At 40.1% G+C, this 20,000-nt stretch overlaps 1 protein-coding gene across 2 annotated transcripts in view; it reads left to right on the forward strand.

The window, feature by feature from the left end:
• Nucleotides 1-8,024: 8,024 nt before the first annotated feature.
• The window catches only part of LOC137973297 (uncharacterized), a 13,857-nt gene continuing 1,881 nt past the window's right edge, over nucleotides 8,025-20,000 (forward strand). Inside the window, exons 1-6 of one of the 2 annotated variants that reach the window (XM_068820082.1) lie at nucleotides 8,025-8,187; nucleotides 13,106-13,205; nucleotides 15,701-15,786; nucleotides 16,747-16,845; nucleotides 18,717-18,767; nucleotides 19,574-19,666. In XM_068820082.1, the coding sequence (XP_068676183.1) occupies nucleotides 8,110-8,187; nucleotides 13,106-13,205; nucleotides 15,701-15,786; nucleotides 16,747-16,845; nucleotides 18,717-18,767; nucleotides 19,574-19,666 (507 nt within the window). In that variant the 5' untranslated portion in view covers nucleotides 8,025-8,109. Of the gene's footprint in view, nucleotides 8,188-10,306; nucleotides 10,432-13,105; nucleotides 13,206-15,700; nucleotides 15,787-16,746; nucleotides 16,846-18,716; nucleotides 18,768-19,573; nucleotides 19,667-20,000 lie in introns of those variants that run through there. The other variant, XM_068820081.1, reaches the window with a different exon arrangement.

Below are 20,000 nucleotides of genomic sequence, written 5' to 3' on the forward strand. Positions count from 1 at the left end.
CTGATTTGGCATACTTTGAGCCTGAATTGGCGTATTTTGAGCCTGATTTGGCATATTTTGATCCTGAATTGGCACATTTGAGCCTGTTTTGGCGTGCTTCGAGTTTATTTGGTGTCGTCGTGGTTTGTGCCTGTATCGGTATTTTTGGTCACTGGCGCAGTAGTTGTTTGATTTTCGCGATATTTTTTCTTTTCTTTCAGATTTCCTGAGTTCCGGGATTTGGCTTGAGGAGGCCTTATTGACCGATTCTTTGATGAGTGTCACGAAAAACGATCAGCATAGGGAAGGCCACAATGCTTTTCTCGCTAGATCTGGCAAGGTTACTTGTCCTGTGGCTGTGACCGAGCGGTTGATTAAGCTTTTGCCGCAGCCTTCCTCTGCGTTGCCATTAGTTCGTATAATTATGAAAGCCAAGTCTAAGGAGCATTTTGATTCTAGTTTGGGCGTTTCTATGATCACTTTAAGGGTGGAATTTAAGAAGCATATTAAGCCTGCCAGGATTTGGTTCAAGTATAATGTAGCCTGGTTAGATCAGTTACTGAATATGCAGCACCCGTCTGGGCAGACCTTCCGGTTTATCTGAGCAAAACCCCAGAATTGATACAAAAGAGGGCATTTAACATTATTTTCCCGGGGCTGCCATATGATGTAGCCCTTTGCCGTTCAGGCTTGCTGCCCCTCAGTCAAAGGCGGGGAAAATCATGCCAAAAGTTAATTGCAGAATTTCCGAGATAAAGGTTTTCTTTCAAACATAATACCCATTCCCCCTGAAACCCACCATGGGTATTCCCTTCGCTCTGGCTCTGTTGTAAATAGCAGTGTTAAAGTAGTTGCCAGGACTAAACGGATGAACAATTTTTGTACTTATAAATATCAATAATATAGTTGCTGATGCCCTTATAATTCAATTGTGGCTGCAAGAGGGGTAAATAAACTGATCAATCAATCAATCGTTAGGGAAGTTTCTAACTACGGCACGCACAGTGTGAAGTCTTGTGCGGCGTCCAATCTGGCTTATAGGAAAATATAGCTGGTTTTTTGTTAGATATCCATGCTTGTTGGAGGTGGGAATCCGCTAATCAATTTAGTTGTTTTTGTTGTTTTTGTTGTTTTTGTTGCTGGCTTTGTAATTTATTTAGAGTCCTGGCGGGGGACGTGAGTTGTGCCTGGCCCGTCCCAGATTTCCTGTACCCTTTTTTCCTACGGGAATTTTTGGGGCAGGTTTTTCTGGCCACCCTGGTACGCTTACACGTAGCTTTAGTTTATTTACCCTTGCTGTACCTATGCTCCTTTTTAATTGGTCACTCATTAAAGTGGGTTATGGCGTTACTCTCAGGCGTTACACTCAGGCCATATCCAATATTCTCCAGGATTTGCTGGCTTTTTCGTTTCTTGTTTCTCTATTAACTTCTGGTAAGTGCAGAATAGACCTTTTTCGCTTGTACACTTTGTTTTCCCAATACAGGTTATGTGATAATAGTAGCGCGACTGTTCTTTAATAGCAATCAGATCAGTCAAGTCAGTAACCGGGTGAGTGACCATAGATAGCCTTAAAAGTAAGAAGAAGTATTTTAAAATCAATACGAAATTTGACAGGAAGCCAATGTAACGAACACAGTACTGGTGTTATGCGGCTGTACCGAGAAGCATTAGAAATAAGCCGAGCAGCAGCATTCTGCAAGCGTTGCAGTTTAAGTAGATGAACAGAGGGTAAACCAAAAAGAAGACTGTTGCAGTAATCAATACGACCAATAATAAGAGCGTGAACCAGAGTGTGTGCAGATTCCTGTGACAGATACTTTCGGATAAGTCGAATATTATGTAAATGAAAAAACCCAGATTTGCAAGTTTTGTGGATCTGTTCCTGGAGATTCAGGTTAGAAGCGAACCATGTCCCTAAATTTCTTGCCACAGTGACAGGAGCAACGTCAATTCTTCCTACGGTGAGGCTATCGGTATTTACTTTAGATAGTTGCTGTTTTGTACCAATCAACATGAACTGAGTTTTATCACCATTAAGTTTGAGCTTATCCGTAAGCATCCACGTTACGAATGTCCAATATACAGCGCTCCATGGCAACTACCGCAGCAGCCTGATTAGTAGCAGAGTCAGGACTAAGCGACAGGTAAAGCTGGGTGTCATCAGCGTAGGCATGTGCCTGAGGTGACGCAGATGGGATTTTGTGACTTCAAAGAGTACACTAGAGTAAATAGTAAACAACAATGGGCCCAAACACGACCCTTGTGGGACGCCATAAGGTAGCCTAAAACTGTCAGATATGCAGAGAGATATTTAGAGAGACACGCTGCGACCTGTTGTTAAGATAAGACGTAAACCAGTTCAGGGCAGTGCAATTAATACCGATAGTTGACTTAAGACGAGCAAGCAAGATATCGTGGTCGACTGTGTCGAACGCTGCGCTCAAATCTAGAAGAACTACAAGAGTTACATGCTTGCAATTCATATCGATGAGAATGTCATTCTGTACCTTCAGTAGTGCCGTTTCTGTGCTGTGACCCTTGCGGTAAGCAGACTGTAAGGTTGGGTAAAGAGCAAATCGACAAATATGACTGTGAATTTGGTCGGAAAAAGCACGCTCTGTCAATTTTGATATAAAGTGTAAGTTACTGACAGGGCGGAGGTTTTCAAACTGCGTTGGATCTAAGCCAGGTTTCTTAAGGATCGGAGTAACCAAAGCTTCTTTCCACTCATCAGAGAAATGGCTGCGTGATAGCGAAAGATTTACAATTCGTGAAATAACAAGCAACAGCACGTCAAGGCAGCCAACAACCAGAGAAGTCGGCATCGGGTCCAACGGACAGGACTTCTTAGCAGACTTACGGATGAGCGCGGGGACGGCTTTTTCAGAGAGAGGTTAAAACGAATGAAAAGAATGCACAGCATCTACTTCTTGATCAGGAGGTAGCGCATTGCGCACACTAAGATCGATGTCAACGGCATCAATATCAGAACGAATTCTATTTATCTTTTGAACGAAAAAACCACCGATATCATCAACTAGTTTTGATTTGTCCTGATAATTAGAAAACGACAACTTCTCTTTCTTAGCAAGAAGTTGCTTGGTAGCTCTAAATAACCGTTTATGATCTGTACTATTCTCATCAATAAATTTAGTGTAAAACGTCTGCCTGGCCTGGTTCATGAGGTACGTCACACGGTTCCTGTAAGACTTGAAGATGTTCAATTCAGACAGAGATCGCGTTCTCCTCCAAGTTCTCTCAGCCTTACGTCTCAATCGTTTAGCAGCCTTTATATCTCGTCATTGTACCAAGGCACTGTAGGTCTAACTGTCACAGTCTTGGTCTTAAGTGGGGCGTGACAATCAATAACTCTGGAGAGTGTCGTATTATATCTGCGAACAAGAGCATCCAAATCGCGTGGATCCTCCGTGTGAGAATGCACATCAGATTAAGCGGATCACTGCACAACAAGGAACAAAAAATCAACCGATTTCAGCTTTCTATAAGCAACGTTCTTAGTAGCTAGGCTAGGTTTGTCTGGCAGAAGTGTACAATAAACAGATGCGTGGTGTTTTCTACAGGATGATTGCTTATCAGGCAGAAGATGGTTAGTACAGTATTCCATTAACTGGTCGATGACATCTTTCTCGGCGATTTTAGAAACAAAATATGCAAACGGAAGATTGCTCACAGGTCTGTAATTCCTGAACATAGGATCGATGACTGACTTCTTTAGCATAGGTTTAACCACAGCGTTTTTCTATGGTGCAGATAAATGACCTTCCAGTAATGACAGATTTAGCAATTGAGTGATAACAGGCGTCAACACATCTGAGCAGCGTTTGATTAACCACGTTGGCATTGGGTGAAGTGTCAGGGAGCCTTGCTTGATGACATGATACGTTGGACACTATATTCTGTAAGTCGGAAAAAAAACGTTCTAATTTGGAGAAAAGATGGTATGAGTCTGATTCTGGTTGGTTAACTACGATGTTAGCGATATCTTCTTGAATAAGCTCGAATTTCTTGATGAAAAAAGCGCCAAAGTCGTTTGCTAAAATTTGAGGACCATTGAGTGGTGGTAATGTTCTTGCGTTATTTGCGTTAGTTCGTTCTTGCGCAACATTATTTTTCCTTGTTGGAGTATTTCACACTATTGCATGGTTATAGGTTTCCGTAATACTTCTGATATTTTTCACTTTCGAAACTTTTTCCGCACCGTCGCTTTTTGTGCTCACAGATAATCTCAACTCATGATCATTAGCGACATACGTTGGAACTTTGCATGCAACTTGACAATATTTTCGATTCACTGATCGATTCGTTCCTGTACCGCTCAATATCTTTGGCGTGCATTCAATCCGAAAACTTTTTTTCTCTGCCCATTATTGTCCACTACTTCGTTGCAGCAGCTCCCCCCGTATACGTCACATTCTTAGAGCCCACGATTCTTTTGGTCAGCAGGCTTTGCCGATTTGTGGTGGAAACGCAAACAAACTGGCTAAAAACTCAACTCTGGCTGCCGTGCCTTCGGCCAGAGTAAACAGAAAGACGACTTTTTTGAAGATTACGGCACTCACTGATTCTTATTTTCTTAGCTTTATCTGCTGACTAATCTATCTATCTGCAGTCGGCCTAGTGTCCAGTTTCCCCAGCCTTTTGCAGATATCACATAATATTTGATTTTTCCCGTGAATATTGCACATTTTGTAGTTTTGGAAAGTTTGCGAAAATAAATAAATAAATAAATAAATAAATAAATAAATAAATAGTAATAGTAATAATAATAATAATAATAATAATAATAATAATAATAATAATGATGATGAGAACAACGACCACGATGATGTTGATGATAATGATGATTAATTTTCTGCTTACTTTGAGGTGATGTTACACGAGCCGATTTTTATCGCCGATGTACGTTTTATCCATGTTACACGAGACAACTTTTAACGAAACTTTGTTGCGGCAACGATATGTTACATAAGACGATTTTTAACGACCCTTCAATGTTGGCAACATTTGAGCTTAGGCTCTTGCTCGACAAATATATGACGGAACTAAATATTTTGCGCAAGCTAGGGCCGATACAACTTAGAAATATAGTACATTACTGAATTCAATCTATGTTTTATCCGCCCTTTCTCCAAACATTTAGGCTTTCAACTTTTAATTACCCCGATCAGATAAAGCCGATTAAACCAATTTACACCGGCAGAAATATAGTCCAACGTTCCTGCTTGAACTTACTTCGGTTCTCCGTGGTCCATTCTGGGGTGATCGATGCTGCGTTAAAAGTCAGCGGAGAGGGTGTTGCACGCACCAATTCCAACAAACTTTGGGCAACAATGTTGCAGGTTTTTGAAAGCGATTTAAAAACCTGAAACATGTTGCCGCAACAAATGTTGTATTTAAAATCGCCCTGTGCGCCATGTTACACGAGACAACTTTTAACGCAACAACGTTGCGTCAAAAATGCTGAGTATTTTAATTAATTTTAGAATTAGCTTCTTACAGTTTGCCAATTGTTAAGTCACTATAATATTTAAATTTTGTTGCAGTAGATATATACTGGAAGCGTTAAATTTTTAAACCGTGAACATTATAGTGGTTCAGTTACGGTTCGCATTTTTCGGAGTAACTAGAAAAAATATATATATATAGCAACACATACTTCGGATTGCGAGGAATTCAATACAAGATAAAGACATACGACTATCAGTGGAGGTTACGAAACCTGAGACGAGGGGCGCTATGCATGCCTTTCGACAGAGAGTCTTTAGTATCATCAGACTGTTGGAAAGTTAAATTTTCATTTTATAAGGAGAGCCGAGAAAATGCAAATTGCTGAAATTCCATAAGCTTACTTTGAAATAACGGAAGTTAATACAATCACTTTGGAAAAAGCGTCAGCTAGAATTAGTTGTCAGTATTGTGATTGGCTGATGGATGGCAGCAGAGTTAATCAACTCTGATGGCAGCTAAATGTGTGCGTGGCCTAATTTGTTCGCGCTTTCTTGATATAATTTTAACCTACACCACTCAAATCATTAAGGTTCCGTAGGCTGCGGCTGTTTATTTGCTCTTGAACTACTAACGAACTACGAAGCGAAAATATCGCCATGGCAGTCTTAGTACGCAGTTGCTGCTGCGGCTGTAAACTGAACACTGGAGTATTGCTGCTTGCCATCTTTAGCGTGGTAAGTAAAAGCTTGGCATGAGTTTCCTGGACGGATTTCTTCATCTTCTGTTAAAAATGAGCTAACATAAATTATAGTGCGTTGGTGCCTCTTTCTTGACGATCTGCAGTTCAACTTCAATTGCGTACAGGTATTTGAGAATTGCAGAAAAATTTTCTACCTGTTAGATGTAGGTAGAACTGAATTTAAAATACAGAAAATCAACAGCTAGCCACAAAAAGTATAAGCGTTTTACGACTATTCTACGTGATTGCCGTGTGAGAATATCAAAGATCAGATGCCTGCTTGATATTACGTTTGAACTCATCGCGCAGAATTGTATGACACATCCGGGATATTCACGGTTGCGATGGCGCTAAATTTGAAAGGCCGAGACGACAAATGACATGAAACAATAAAGAAAAATGGCCGCAACAGGGAAAGGTCCCCCTTCGTTTTACTCTGTTACAGCTTAACTATATAATATATGGAAAGAGTTGCACATGGCTTTTAAAGAAGAAATTCTCATAATAAAATAACAACCATTTTTGACTCGGTACCATCTCGTTAACCTGTATCAATTTTGTGTTCAACTTGACCTATTTTGGGTAAATTTGAGTATGGGAAATAGCTGTATGATAACTTTGAGACTGAATTTCTTCTAAATGAAGATGTCAACACGTTGGGTTGCATATGGATATGTTTTCTTAAAAAGTATAAAGGGCTCATGCAACATATGAAGGGAATCCGATGTCTAGAAGTAGTATCAAATCCAGCATTTCTGAAACATACATTTTTTCTCTTTGATTCCTCGCCGTCCTAAAGGCCTGTGGGAGTTGAATTGATTCATTTTGAACTTCGCGCGTGCATATTAATAGGGAACTTAAGCAACGACAACGGCGACGGCAACGAGAACGTCACAAATGTGCATATTTAGTAGGCAAAAACAATAGCTTTGCACGCCCTGCACGTGCGTTTTTCACTTTTGTCCATTTCTTTGCCTTCGTCAGCAAAACAACAACGTGAAATAGTCAAATTTTAGGTTTTAAGGAGAACGTCAGCACTTGACGCTAAAGATTCATTTTTTCCCCTAAATTAAGCGCCGTTCCGACCAATGTCATTTTTGAGGAACTACCACACCCTTGTCATATAAGAAGGGTTGACATGTTTAGAAAGTGATTACAATGACGCGAATTTATATTTTGAGATGACGCTCTCGGTGCCGTCGCCGTCGTCGTTGCTTAAGTTCCCTAATGACTCTAAGCTCCGCCTTTGTGAACAATGGCAATGTTTCGCCTCATTTAATCATGAAATCAGTAATAGCTGTGAAAATGGCGGTCAATGTCTCGCTCGTTTCAACATTGTTGTGTTGAAGGTAGTTTTAAGCAACTAAATGGGTTTAGGTGTTAGTGATCCTTTTATATATTTTATTCCATTCGAACGGATCGAATTTTGAATAATTATTTTCAACAAACAAAAGACGTTCCACTGGGCATAGTTAATCTAGGGACTATTTCTGGGTACCGCGTACCGCGAAGCCGGCTACGTGGAATATAGTTCGAGTGGCGGGGTATTCTGCAGTTAAGCCCGAGGCGCGCTATGCATTAGTCATCAGATTGTTGGAAAGTTAAATTTTCATTTTATAAGGAGAGCCGAGAAAATGCAAATTGCTGAAACTCCATAAGCTTAGTTTGAAATAACGGAAGTTAATACAATCACTTTGGAAAAAGCGTCAGCTAGAATTAGTTGTCAGTATTGTGATTGGCTGATGGATGGCAGCAGAGTTAATCAACTCTGATGGCAGCTAAATTTGTGCGTGGCCTAATTGGTTCGCGCTTTCCTGATGTCATTTTAACCTACACCACTCAAATCATTAAGGTTCCGTAGGGTGCGGCTGTTTATTTGCTCTTGAACTACTAACGAACTACGAAGCGCAAATATTGCCATGGCTGTCTTAGTACGCAGTTGTTGCTGCGGCTGTGAACTGAAAACTGGAGTATTGCTGCTTGCCATCTTTAGCGTGGTAAGTAAAAGCTTGGCATGAGTTTTCTGGACGGATTTCTTCGTCTTCTGTTAAAATTGAGCTAACTTAAATTATAGTGCGTTGGTGCCTCCTTCTTGACGATCTGCAGTTCAACTTCAATTGCGTACAGGTATTTGAGAATTGCAGAAAAAATTTCTACCTGTTAGATGTAGCTAAAACTGAATTTAAAATGCAGAAAATCAACAGCTAGCCACAAAAAGTATAAGCGCCTTACGAATGTTTTACCTGATTGCCGTGTGAGAATATCAAAGGTTAGATGCCTGCTTGATATTACGTTTGAACTGCCCAATAGAGCCAGCATTTGTTAAGTGTTGGGGCTATATAACAGAACGCCATAACAGAACTTCGTTTCAGATGATTCGTATTGGGTTTTCAGAGTAAGTTTACCCTCAAATTTTCTCAAAGAGGGGACTTTGGGATTTTCGGTTTTGGTATTTTTTTAGGCCGGTATTTGTACCGAAAAACTTCCGTTTTCGGTTTTTGTGTCTGTTGCGGTTTCTGGTTTTTCCTCTTTGTTAGCATTTGGCTTTTGGTTTTCGGCCAAAATACAAGCGGTTTTTCCGGATCTGTTATCCAACGCGGTTTTCGGTTTTGCCTGTTTGGTTTTGGTTTCTAGTTTCCTCAATGGCGAGTGCGTGCCGCGTGAGTTCTCAAATAGGCTCCAAACGCAGACGTCATGATTGAGAGGAATGCATGACAAACCTCACGCTCTGCGTAGAGGTGCTTTTGATCTTGGACTTTGACCTTGCTTGTCACTAAAGGTGTTAGGTTGCGAAATATGGCGACCACAGTGTCTTCAACGGAAGAAAGTAAAGAAGCAGTTGTGGACGACTGTGTTCCCTTTTTTTTATGAAGACAGGAAAGGGGTGAAGGAAGGGGGGGGGGGTGGGGGGTGGGGGAGAGTTTCAGAAAAAAAACAAGTTCAGGTGCAAAGTGCATGTGTTTGGTAAGTCAATGGATCAATATCATGAGTTACATTTCAATGAAAGGACTGAAACCCTAATCGACCATAAAAAATCCTTGTTGATCAGTTGTCTGGCCGTCAAATATCTGATAGCTTGTGACAAGGTATGCATATGGGAAGACTTAATTGCCCTGAGAATTCGCGTCATCTAAAGGGAATATGTCCAATTTTGAATATGCCAGATCATTTGGTGCAACTATGAAGGAGCGGCGTGAAGCGCGCTACACACTGGGCTGCGTATTATCACACCAGTCAAAGATCCTGGTACCCTAAGCCCAACACCACAGTGTCTCTTTAAAATGAACCGTTGATGACACCTTTACTCCCGGCCAACGTTTCTTTTCATGACTGTGAAATCTTGCTCATCTGGGCCTCAGTGATCGATGTTGCGTTAAAAGTCAGCGGCGAGGGTGTTGCATGCACCAATTCCAACAAACTTTGGGCAACAATGTTGCATGTTTTTGAAAGCGATTTGAAAACCTGAATCATGTTGCCGCAACAAATGTTGTATTTAAAATCGCCCTGTGCGCTATGTTACACGAGACAACTTTTGGCGCAACAACGTTGCGTCAAGAATGCTGAGTATTTTGGTTAATTTTAGAGTTAGCTTATTACAGTTTGCCAATTGTTAAGACACAATAATTTTTTTAATGTTGTTGCAGTAGATATATACTGGACGCGTTAAATTTTTAAACCGTGAACATATAATATTGGTTCAGTTATGGTTTGCATTTTTCGGAGTAACTAGAAAAAAATATATATATATAGCAACACATGCTTCGGATTGCGAGGAATTCAATACAAGATAAAGACATACGATTATCAAAGGAGATTGCGAAACCTGAGACGAGGCGCGCTATGCATGCCTTTCGACAGAGAGTCTTTAGTATCATCAGATTGTTGGAAAGTTTAAATTTTTATTTTATAAGGAGAGCCGAGAAAATGCAAATTGCTGAAATTCCATAAGCTTAGTTTGAAATAACGGAAGTTAATACAATCACTTTGGGAAAAGCGGCAGCAAGAATCAGTTGTCAGTATTGTGATTGGCTGATGGATGGCAGCAGAGTTAATCATAAATGTGTGCGTGGCCTAATTGGTTCGCGTTTTCTTGATATAATTTTAACCTACACCACTCAAATCATTAAGGTTCCGTAAACGAACTACGAAGCGCAAATATTGCCATGGCTGTCTTAGTACGCAGTTGTTGCTGCGGCTGTAAACTGAAAACTGGAGTTTTGCTGCTTGCCATCTTTAGCGTGGTAAGTAAAAGCTTGGCATGAGTTTTCTGGACGGATTTCTTTGTCTTCTGTTAAAATTGAGCTAACTTAAATTATAGTGCGTTGGTGCCTCCTTCTTGACGATCTGCAGTTCAACTTCAATTGCGTACAGGTATTTGAGAATTGCAGAAAAATTTTCTTCCTGTTAGATGTAGCTAAAACTGAATTAAAAATACAGAAAATCAACAGCTAGCCACAAAAATGCCTGCTTGATAGTACGTTTGAACTGCCCAATAGAGCCAGCATTTGTTAAGTGTTGGGGCTATATAACAGAACGCCATAACAGAACTTCGTTTCAGATGATTCGTATTGGGTTTTCAGAGTAAGTTTACCGTCAAATTTTCTCAAAGAGGGGACTTTGGGATTTTCGGTTTTGGTATTTTTTTAGGCCGGTATTTGTACCGAAAAACTTCCGTTTTCGGTTTTTGTGTCTGTTTCGGTTCCTGGTTTTTCCTCTTTGTTAGCATTTGGCTTTTGGTTTTCGGCCAAAATACAAGCGGTTTTTCCGGATCTGTTATCCAACGCGGTTTTCGGTTTTGCCTGTTTGGTTTTGGTTTCTGGTTTCCTCAACGGCGAGCGCGTGCCGCGTGAGTTCTCAAATAGGTTCCAAACGCAAACGTCATGATTGAGAGGAATGCGTGACAAACCTCACCCTCTGCGTAGAGGTGCTTTTGATCTTGGACTTTGACCTTGCTTGTCACTAAAGGTGTTAGGTTGCGAAATATGGCGACCACAGTGTCTTCAACGGAAGAAAGTAAAGAAGCAGTTGTGGACGACGGTGTTCCTTTTTTATGAAGATAGGAAAGGGTGGGGGGGGGGGGGGGGGAGAATTTTTAGAAAAAAAAACAATTGTCAAGTCGACAGGTAACATAAGCATGGACGAGGGTCTTTGTGCTCTCAGAAGTCAGATACATTCTAATCTTCGCAATATTCCAAAGATGAAATAAAGCAGAGTTACAAACGGAATTCACATGCTTATCCAGTGACAAGGTCTCATCGAGAACTACTCCTATGTTCCAACCTTTGTCAGACCGATTTACACGATGATCGCCGACCAGGATACTATCTAAAGATGGGCGTGGCCGATATCTTGAACTGATAACGAGCAGTTCCGTCTTGTCCCTATTCAACTTAAGTTTGTTACAAGACATCCAACGGTCGATATCTCCAACACAGGATTCAACCTGAGCGACAGAATAAGCTTGATCATCCCCAGTGAGAGAATTGAAAGACAAATACAACTGAGTGTCATCAGCATAGAAATGATAGCCCATGTTGTACTGCCTGACAATATCCCCCAATGGGGAGGTATAGAGCAGATATAAAATCGGTCCGAGCACGGAACCCTGTGGTACCCCGCACGACAGCGGACGCGTGACAGACCGCGCGCCACGAATGCTCACAAAATGAGTTCTGTCGCTTAAGTATGATTTAAGCCAAGCCAGAGCTAGATCGCAAAGACCGAAGCGGTTTGCTAATCTCTCAATCAGTATAGTGTGATCAACCGTATCGAAAGCGAGCCAAAGGGTCACTGGTGGCACAATTTCTGGGTGACCAACAAATGCTCTAAATGACATCCCCACTTGAAAAAAAAAAACATGGAGCGGTGCAGTTCAATACTACCCAACTCAGTGCATTCTATTTTTGTGTTACACGTACCACAGGAAATCCACTTTACGTTTCTGGAGCGTCTAGTTTATCCCAAGTAAATAGTTCGTCTTGATGAATGATATTTTTAGCTTCTTGGTGTTGATTTTCTCAGTAGTAATGTGAGTGTGACCTTATGGCCTCACGCTAGAATCGGGTTATCTAAATGTCCTCACAAAGGAGCGAAGACATCGACATCAAATATCAAAAGAGGATCGACTAGAACGAACTCCAGAAGTTCAAGGAAGATAGAGACTGACCATGGCCACAAACAAAAGCACGCTGACGAAATCAGAAGAACTACTGAAGCAATTTAAGACAAAAACAGACAAACGCCTCCAAAGAGCATAACGATCTGCTATGAGACGCCGAAAAAGTGCAAACAAAGCTTTTAAAAAGCCAGCTTTCTCATTGATACATGACGCAACGTAACAGGCTTTCAAATACAAAATGATCCGGGGACAGTATCAAACCTTTAAACCTGAAGAGCACTCGCTTCTACCACCGATAAACATTGGTCGAGTCTAGAATGAAACTGGTGCAAAAGCGTGAGACCATAAGATCACATTGGCATTACTGCTGAGAAAATCAACACCAAGAAACTGAAAATATTATTATCAAGACAAACTATTTTCTTGGAAAAAACTTATCACAGCAATATAGAGATCCAAATGCAAAGTCTCATAGGACAAAAGCCATTGCTAAATGAAATTATACAGGAACCGCCTAGAGGAGACGGCCATTTAATTGTGTATTCAAGAGAGCAAAATTATAACCAGTACGTACAAGGGATTCGTGTTGGCCTGTCAACCCTATTTAACACTTGCGTGTGGATAAAGAGTTGGTTAGCCTTTCAGTGAAAATGAAGGGCTTCGAAGAGAGTTTTTCGTATTCTGTCCGTGCGAAAGTGAGGTGAGAAGTTAAGGGAACGCGGCTTGCAGCCTGGGCTAGTCGGTTCGCACAGCGTGCAGATTCCTTATCATTTTGTACTCCATATCTGTTATAATAGATTGGTGGCGGATATGGGATCTATTCATCCTTCCACAGTGCAAGTGAACTTTCAAGTCTCCACGAAGAGTCATCGCCTGTCCACTCGAAGTATTCCGACGGTAAGTGGGATGGCAATCCTCACTAAATCAAACTTATATTTAATAGCACGGTAGAGCAGTTTTCAATTGCGAATGCCACGAAATCAACAGCAAAGTCATTTCACAAACAAGTCCCGTCGCGCAAAAATAGTGCCGCGACGGGACCTGATCGGAGATCGCACTCGCAACGTTACATGTAGCTTACAGTATCACGAGCACTAATAAGTCGAGTTTGCAGGGTCTTGCTTTTGCTTTTCATTGGTCGAAAAGTTTGAAAAGCGAGAAAATTAAAGGAGCCAATTTAGGCGCTTTTATTTTCGTCATGGCAAGGAAAGTTACGGAATTTTTTGTTCAATGCAATTTTTACTGCAATTTGCATGTTTCCAGATTTAATCCTTGAAACTGTTGGATAAAAATCGATAGCCCAAACAAAGAAGACGAAAGTGACGAAAAAGTTAACAAAAAATATATCTTTGCATTAATCTAACAACTTTTTGTGATTATTTCAAGTTGTCTGGCATGAAAAAAGGTGTACATACTTTCCACTGAATAAAATTGGTGGGTACTTTTTTGATATTTAGAGAGAAGATCGAAATGGTATCGTCGGATGTTCACGCCTCACCTTGCATACGGCTGGCGCGCCTGAAATTTGAATTGACCAGTCAGGAATCAGCAGGCGGGAAAAACTTTACTGTCCTGACTTCAATGAAAGTTTACGGGAATAGCATGGAAATAAGGCCATTTATCTCATTAGAGATGGCATTAAATATTCAGGAAAAGGGCCTTACAATTTCCAAAACCATATCAGACTGTAGAAGGTGAAAAATGTGAAAGATTTTGTGTCTTCAAGCAAACAATTTGGCATCAAAAATGGGTCACCGGCTTCCGGCATAGCAACTCGCTCGTAGTTTGTGGAGCGTCGCCAGGTAGGGAAATAGTTGTGTTATTTTGAGCAAAATATGCTGTTCCTTGTAAAATGAAATCCGGAATTCTCAACTTAACCATTAGGCCAAGGCAACTTCAGCATTGCCTTTATTTTGGTTAGCTTTGATGAAAAAGTCTATTATCGTGTAGTTTCGGTAGGACGGCTAAGTTTTGACTGCCGCTCGTACTGCGGGCGCAGCCGCCGTATGCAAGGCAACTTTGGTCATTTTACGTCAACAAGGACTAGGGACTGGGGAGTTTAAGAAATGACTACGGCGGCGGCAACAACAACGCCACAAAACAATGATATAATTAGATAAAAGAGCATGAATAACTGTGCTGCACGTTTAGCACGGCTTTTATCGAAGCTTGAAGATAATAGGGCCGTTTATACGAGAGAAAATAAGCCGCGGCTAAGTCTGTCTGGTACCAATTAAATCTACGTTCACGATTTTCTCAAGCCGCGGCTTATCCTGGCCGGGGAGTTTATACTCGTATAAATACTTCCTTTCGCGGCTTACGTAAGCCGCAGCCAGAGTTAGCCACGGCTTATTTTCTCTCGTATAAACGGCCCTAATACCTACCTTGTTGTTATGCAGAGTTAAATTGTGTGTCGCACGTGCAGCACGCCAGGTTCTTTTTCCTCCAAAATGATTTGAAATGCACGTGTAGGGCGTGCAGAAACATATTGTTTTTGCTCATTAAGCCTCTTGTTTTTTTTTTTGTTTTTTGTTTTTGTCGACTTGCTCCCTGTTACAAACGATCGATAGTGTTTTTCCCTTGTCCCTCTTCTGTCTTTTAGGCCCGGTTCAAACGTCGCATTTCACATGTGCCGAATATAACTCCTATTTTAGTCGACTAAAACATTAAATGCGGCATTTGATTGAAACGTCGAATTTAATGGTGTCGAATTTTATTTATCACACGAGCAAAAACAGACAAATGATGAAAGAAAGTGGAAGAACTGTAATGAACGGAATGCAGAGATGAATACAATGTAGTAATAAGACATGTGAGCCTGCTATTAATTCAGTTTCTCGACCACCAAGGACAAGAAGTGTATTTTGTGCCATTTAATTTGTGTTAATAAAACTCTGCTTTATAATATGAGTTACCTATCATGCTTTGTACATTGCTAGTTTTTGTTTTTTGCTTATAGTCTTGGCCCATTTAAAATTAGAAAAAAAAGGACTTTGAAGTACGGTTTTAAAACGTTAACGACTTTCCCTCGCGACTGGACGGATCGTGTTTCATAAATGTTGATGCAGTGTAAGCCAATGAGAACTGCTTGTCATACGTTATCATAATTAGGCATTTTATTCGGCACATGTGAAGTGCGACGTTTGAAACCACTGTCGAACTTTTGTCGAATATTCGCCTCGCTCAGTCGAAGATGCGGGAGAAGTCGAATTTAATTCAATTCTGTCGAATTTAATTGATTCAAACGTCGCATTTCACATGCAGATAATTCTCGAGTTTTATTCGGCACATGTGAAATGCGACGTTTTAACCGGGCCTTAGAAATAACCGACAGACATGTTTTTTCTTTGAATTTCAACTGGTTTTTTTTTTCTTTTATTGATTTCTTTTAGTTATTACCAACTTGCTCAGAACTAAAGGAGTTTTCAGTATTATTGTGCTTTTGACAAGCATGTTACTTCTTGGAGCCAGCATCTTGGTAAGCGCCTTTCAACTTACTCCTTACGCTAAAGTTCCTTTAATTAACAGCGATCAAGCATTTTATTTTTTCAATCATTTTATGCATTCAAGACTGTTTCCCGAGATCAGACAAAAAGTGAGATCCTGATTACGTTGTTGTTAAATTCTTGGTTTTCACATGACATCACCGCCGCCATGTTGGAGTCCCCAAACAATGAAACGGCGGCCACGTTGGAGTCTCGATTAAATCCTCCGGGAATTGAACTCTTATCGTTATGCAAACCTTTTCTTTTTTTTTCGTTGAAAAACATCGCTGTTGATCACGTGAGTGAAACCCAAGAATTTTTTCCTAACCATAGCCTGGTAATTACTGTAGCATAGCAAATTAGTATTTGTTCATGTTTCAAGTATTTTTGTTTTTTTTTTAAACATATTTATATACATGTTTGCCCCAAGAGCTAAATGAGCTCATCGCGGGGGGCTTACACCAAAATTCTAATTACCACATAAAAAAAACAAACACGGGCACGGGATACAAACTAAGTCAAAAAAGACAGTTTTAAGTTAGTTAGGTTAATGATAATGACCACAAAAAGAAAAACGTTTAGACTCTCTTATAAAGTGCTGGACATGAGAGAAGATTTCAACGTTTAAATTAGAGGCAATTATAATTAGTATATTAGTATTACCAGTTTTTTTTTTTCAATTTCTGATGATTATGTAATGTAATTATTATAATGTATTAGTTAATCTTTGTATTCGTCTTCCTTAACTTACACCTTCGTAACCTCGGACATGCTCGATTTTGTAATTCAATGTTCAAATCTAATAGTAAGCCAGAGGCTCCACACTGGTGGCGAAAATATAAGTGTAATAGCGTTCCTACAATCTCGATTGCGTACATATGTGGAGCAAATGCAAAAAAATGTACAACAATTTTCATGTTGTTCGATAAATAATTCTTAGTCCACTTTTTCAGAAAAATCGCTTCTTGGTCCTGCCATATCTTGCCTGGCATGTGATTCTCCTCGGTTACAACCTGGGAGTGTCGATTTTCTTTACAGTTGTCTGGAAGGGGGTATGTGTTTTAGCCTCCGGGCTAAATGACGTTGGATAATATCTTTAAGTAATATTAAGAAAAAATCATCCAGTATAGTGCGCAATTTATTCGCTTAGTATATTAGGTAATTTCATGATTTCGAAGGCATTTTGGAATAAATACGCACGAGTTCAATTTGTAGAATTTGAAAACAATTTACAAGTGCTTATTTATTCCAAATTGCACGAGAAAAATCATGTGACTACTTATTAATAATATGCATGGAAAAATTTGCCGTAGGTTGCAGTCGCATTAGGGTGTTAAACACTAGTGTTAAGTCAAGTTCTATTGCTCAGTGTTCCTCTACGGATTCAAAACACCAGAGACTTGATATATTAGAGTAGTATCAACACTAGTGTTACACTATGTTTCTCTCAAGTGTGACCGCAAGCATAAATTGCGCCATCCAGGGCTCGTGTTTGATTTTAAAACAAAGGATTCGATTGGTTCTTACCAAATCCCATTGATTATTAGCCAATCATAATCCCGACTCTCGACGTTTAATCGGCGCTTATGTTACACTTTTTCCATTGGTGTTACACTTGAACTGCACTGCTCTTAGCCAATCACAATATAGTTGCTTTTTTTTTTTTCATGTATATTATTAGTATGAGCAATTAAATAGTGAATTAAGAGTGAAATTAGGGAATAATTTCATGCTTGTTTTATCCAAAGGCAAGGGAAATTATTTGATTTTTGACAAAACGCAAGTGAAATTCTTCCCTAATTTTCACCCCGACTTACTTTCAACCCGACAGGCTTTGTGCGCAGTGGAACAATTTTCGTATAAGAAAATCCAACCAAAGCTGAAATTCATCGAATCAGATCGTTGTGAAAAGCAATGCCAATTTCCATAAGAACAACAAATGGTCGAAAAGCCTTTCGGTTGAAGGTGGGCTTTTAAGGAGTAATTAAGTGAAGCTATGATCTTCGCAGTTACGAACGCAATTTTTACAATTGCGTAGAGAAGCCTGAAAAATTCAGGACTTCAACGGGGTTTGAACCCGTGACCTCGCGATTCCGGTGCGACGCTCTAACCAACTGAGCTATGAAGCCACTGACGTTGGGAGCTGGTCATTTGTGGGTTCTAATGGTCCCGTAAGGAAGGAATCAATGATGAAATGGTATATGAAATGAATCATATGAACTGCGGATATGAAATCAAGTGAAGCTATGATCTTCGCAGTTACGAACGCAATTTTTACAATTGCGTAGAGAAGCCTGAAGGAAGGAAGGAATCAATGATGAAATGGTATATGAAATGGTATATGAAATGAATCTTCGTAACTGCGAAGATCATAGCTTCACTTGATTTCATATCCGCAGTTCATATGATTCATTTCATATACCATTTCATCATTGATTCCTTCCTTACGGGACCATTAGAACCCACAAATGACCAGCTCCCAACGTCAGTGGCTTCATAGCTCAGTTGGTGAGAGAACTTTTTCTTTGTTTTGTCAGCTCGTGTTAGGGTTAGGTTATGGTCTGACGTTTTTTTGCGCTTTTGTTTTCCTTTGTGCTACGTCATCCGTGAGCTTCACAGGTTATTACAGTGAAGATTAGCCCGAAATTTGTTCCTAATCAGGAAGGCCGCGAATAACAAAACCTCAGTACCTTTCTTTCCTTGGTTGCCATTCTTTATGAAAATGGCTTATTACTGAGACTGTCACATTTTCGAAACTGCAAGGGAACGTTAATCCCTGTGTTGTTTGTATTGACCGAAAGAATTGCAACCTCCGTGGACAGGAATGACTAATGCGCTGTTGAAGTCACCTTCACGGTTAGCTTTGTTTTCTTTTGTTGATCGTGACTAGCTTTTCCTAATTATGCTGTATTGTTCTCTTCAGCCCTCTGTTTATGAAGTAGTCATTTTCAGTGCTATTTCCTGGGTGCTTTCGGTAGGTGCACAACTGTCAAATTTTGAGTACTTTGCAACGTTGAGATGAATCATTTCTTAACCTCCATCCCACACAACAGCACTGCACTGATGAAGCCAATAAGGCCGAAACAATACTGTCTGCCATTAATATATATATATGTCTGTGTGTGTGTATATATAATTCAACAGCAGTCAGCAGAGTACAAAAACACCCAAAACGAGTACAAATATCTCGCGCTATTAGTTTGACCAGTTTTTCACAAACATATTAGTCTTAAGAGAACGAAGAAAACTTGAATGGTTGACAAATTTTGAGATTTTTGGCGAAAACGAGTTTCTAGAGACAAACGATAACCTACACGAAACTTGTATTCTTGTATTTTGACTCGCTCTACGGGCTCGCCAAAGTACCGCGAGAGTCGTAAAAATATCCCACGATACTACGCACCAAATTGTCCAATAAGATATATATATTTCACCACCTAGGGCAAAAAGGTAAAATGTCAAATATAATCTCAAATTTATGACAATTTTAAAAATTTAACGGCGAATCCAGTTTTTCAACAAAATGGCCAACTTTTACAAGGTGCAATCCGTTTTTATCTTTTTCATCATTTGATGAAGGCAATTAACTTGAACAAATAGCTTCAATGCACTACTATGCCACTAAGAAAACAATTAGGTTTCACAGTAACTGCAAAAAATCAGGAACTGAATTGTTCTGTAATGTAGTCAGACACGCTGTGCAATTATTATTATTTTGTTTTTTTTATTTTTTTGCTTTCAGTTCTCATTGTTGGTGCTTTTTTCATTTGCATCTTACAGATTTATTTTCTTATCGTGGTGTACTCGTTCCACGAAGCCCTTCGTGAGGACCCGTCTGGTGCAACCGCGGGATATGGGCCCGGATATCCCTCGGTAAGGAATGCAAAGGGCGGTTTGTAATCGAGCGTAAAGATAACATTTTGATCTGATTTTATAGCACTACGCACGGCTTAATTAAAATACTCCACTTCACATTTATAAATAAATAAAAAAATAAATCATAAATGACAGCATTTATGACAGCTCTCTCCCAAGGCTTTTTAGGGCCAAAGAAAGTGATGCAATAAACGCGAAAAAATTATAGGAAGAGCAGTGGGTTCAACCTTTCCAACAACAGGACTTGATTTCAATCCCAGTACACTGGTCTCGGAGCTACACTGCGTCCCAACCGATGCGACCACAGGCAGACCACCCTCTGTTGGTGTGG

The sequence above is a fragment of the Montipora foliosa genome, chromosome 10 (assembly GCF_036669935.1).
Source record: "Montipora foliosa isolate CH-2021 chromosome 10, ASM3666993v2, whole genome shotgun sequence".
In the NCBI taxonomy this organism is placed as follows: Eukaryota; Metazoa; Cnidaria; class Anthozoa; order Scleractinia; family Acroporidae; genus Montipora; species Montipora foliosa.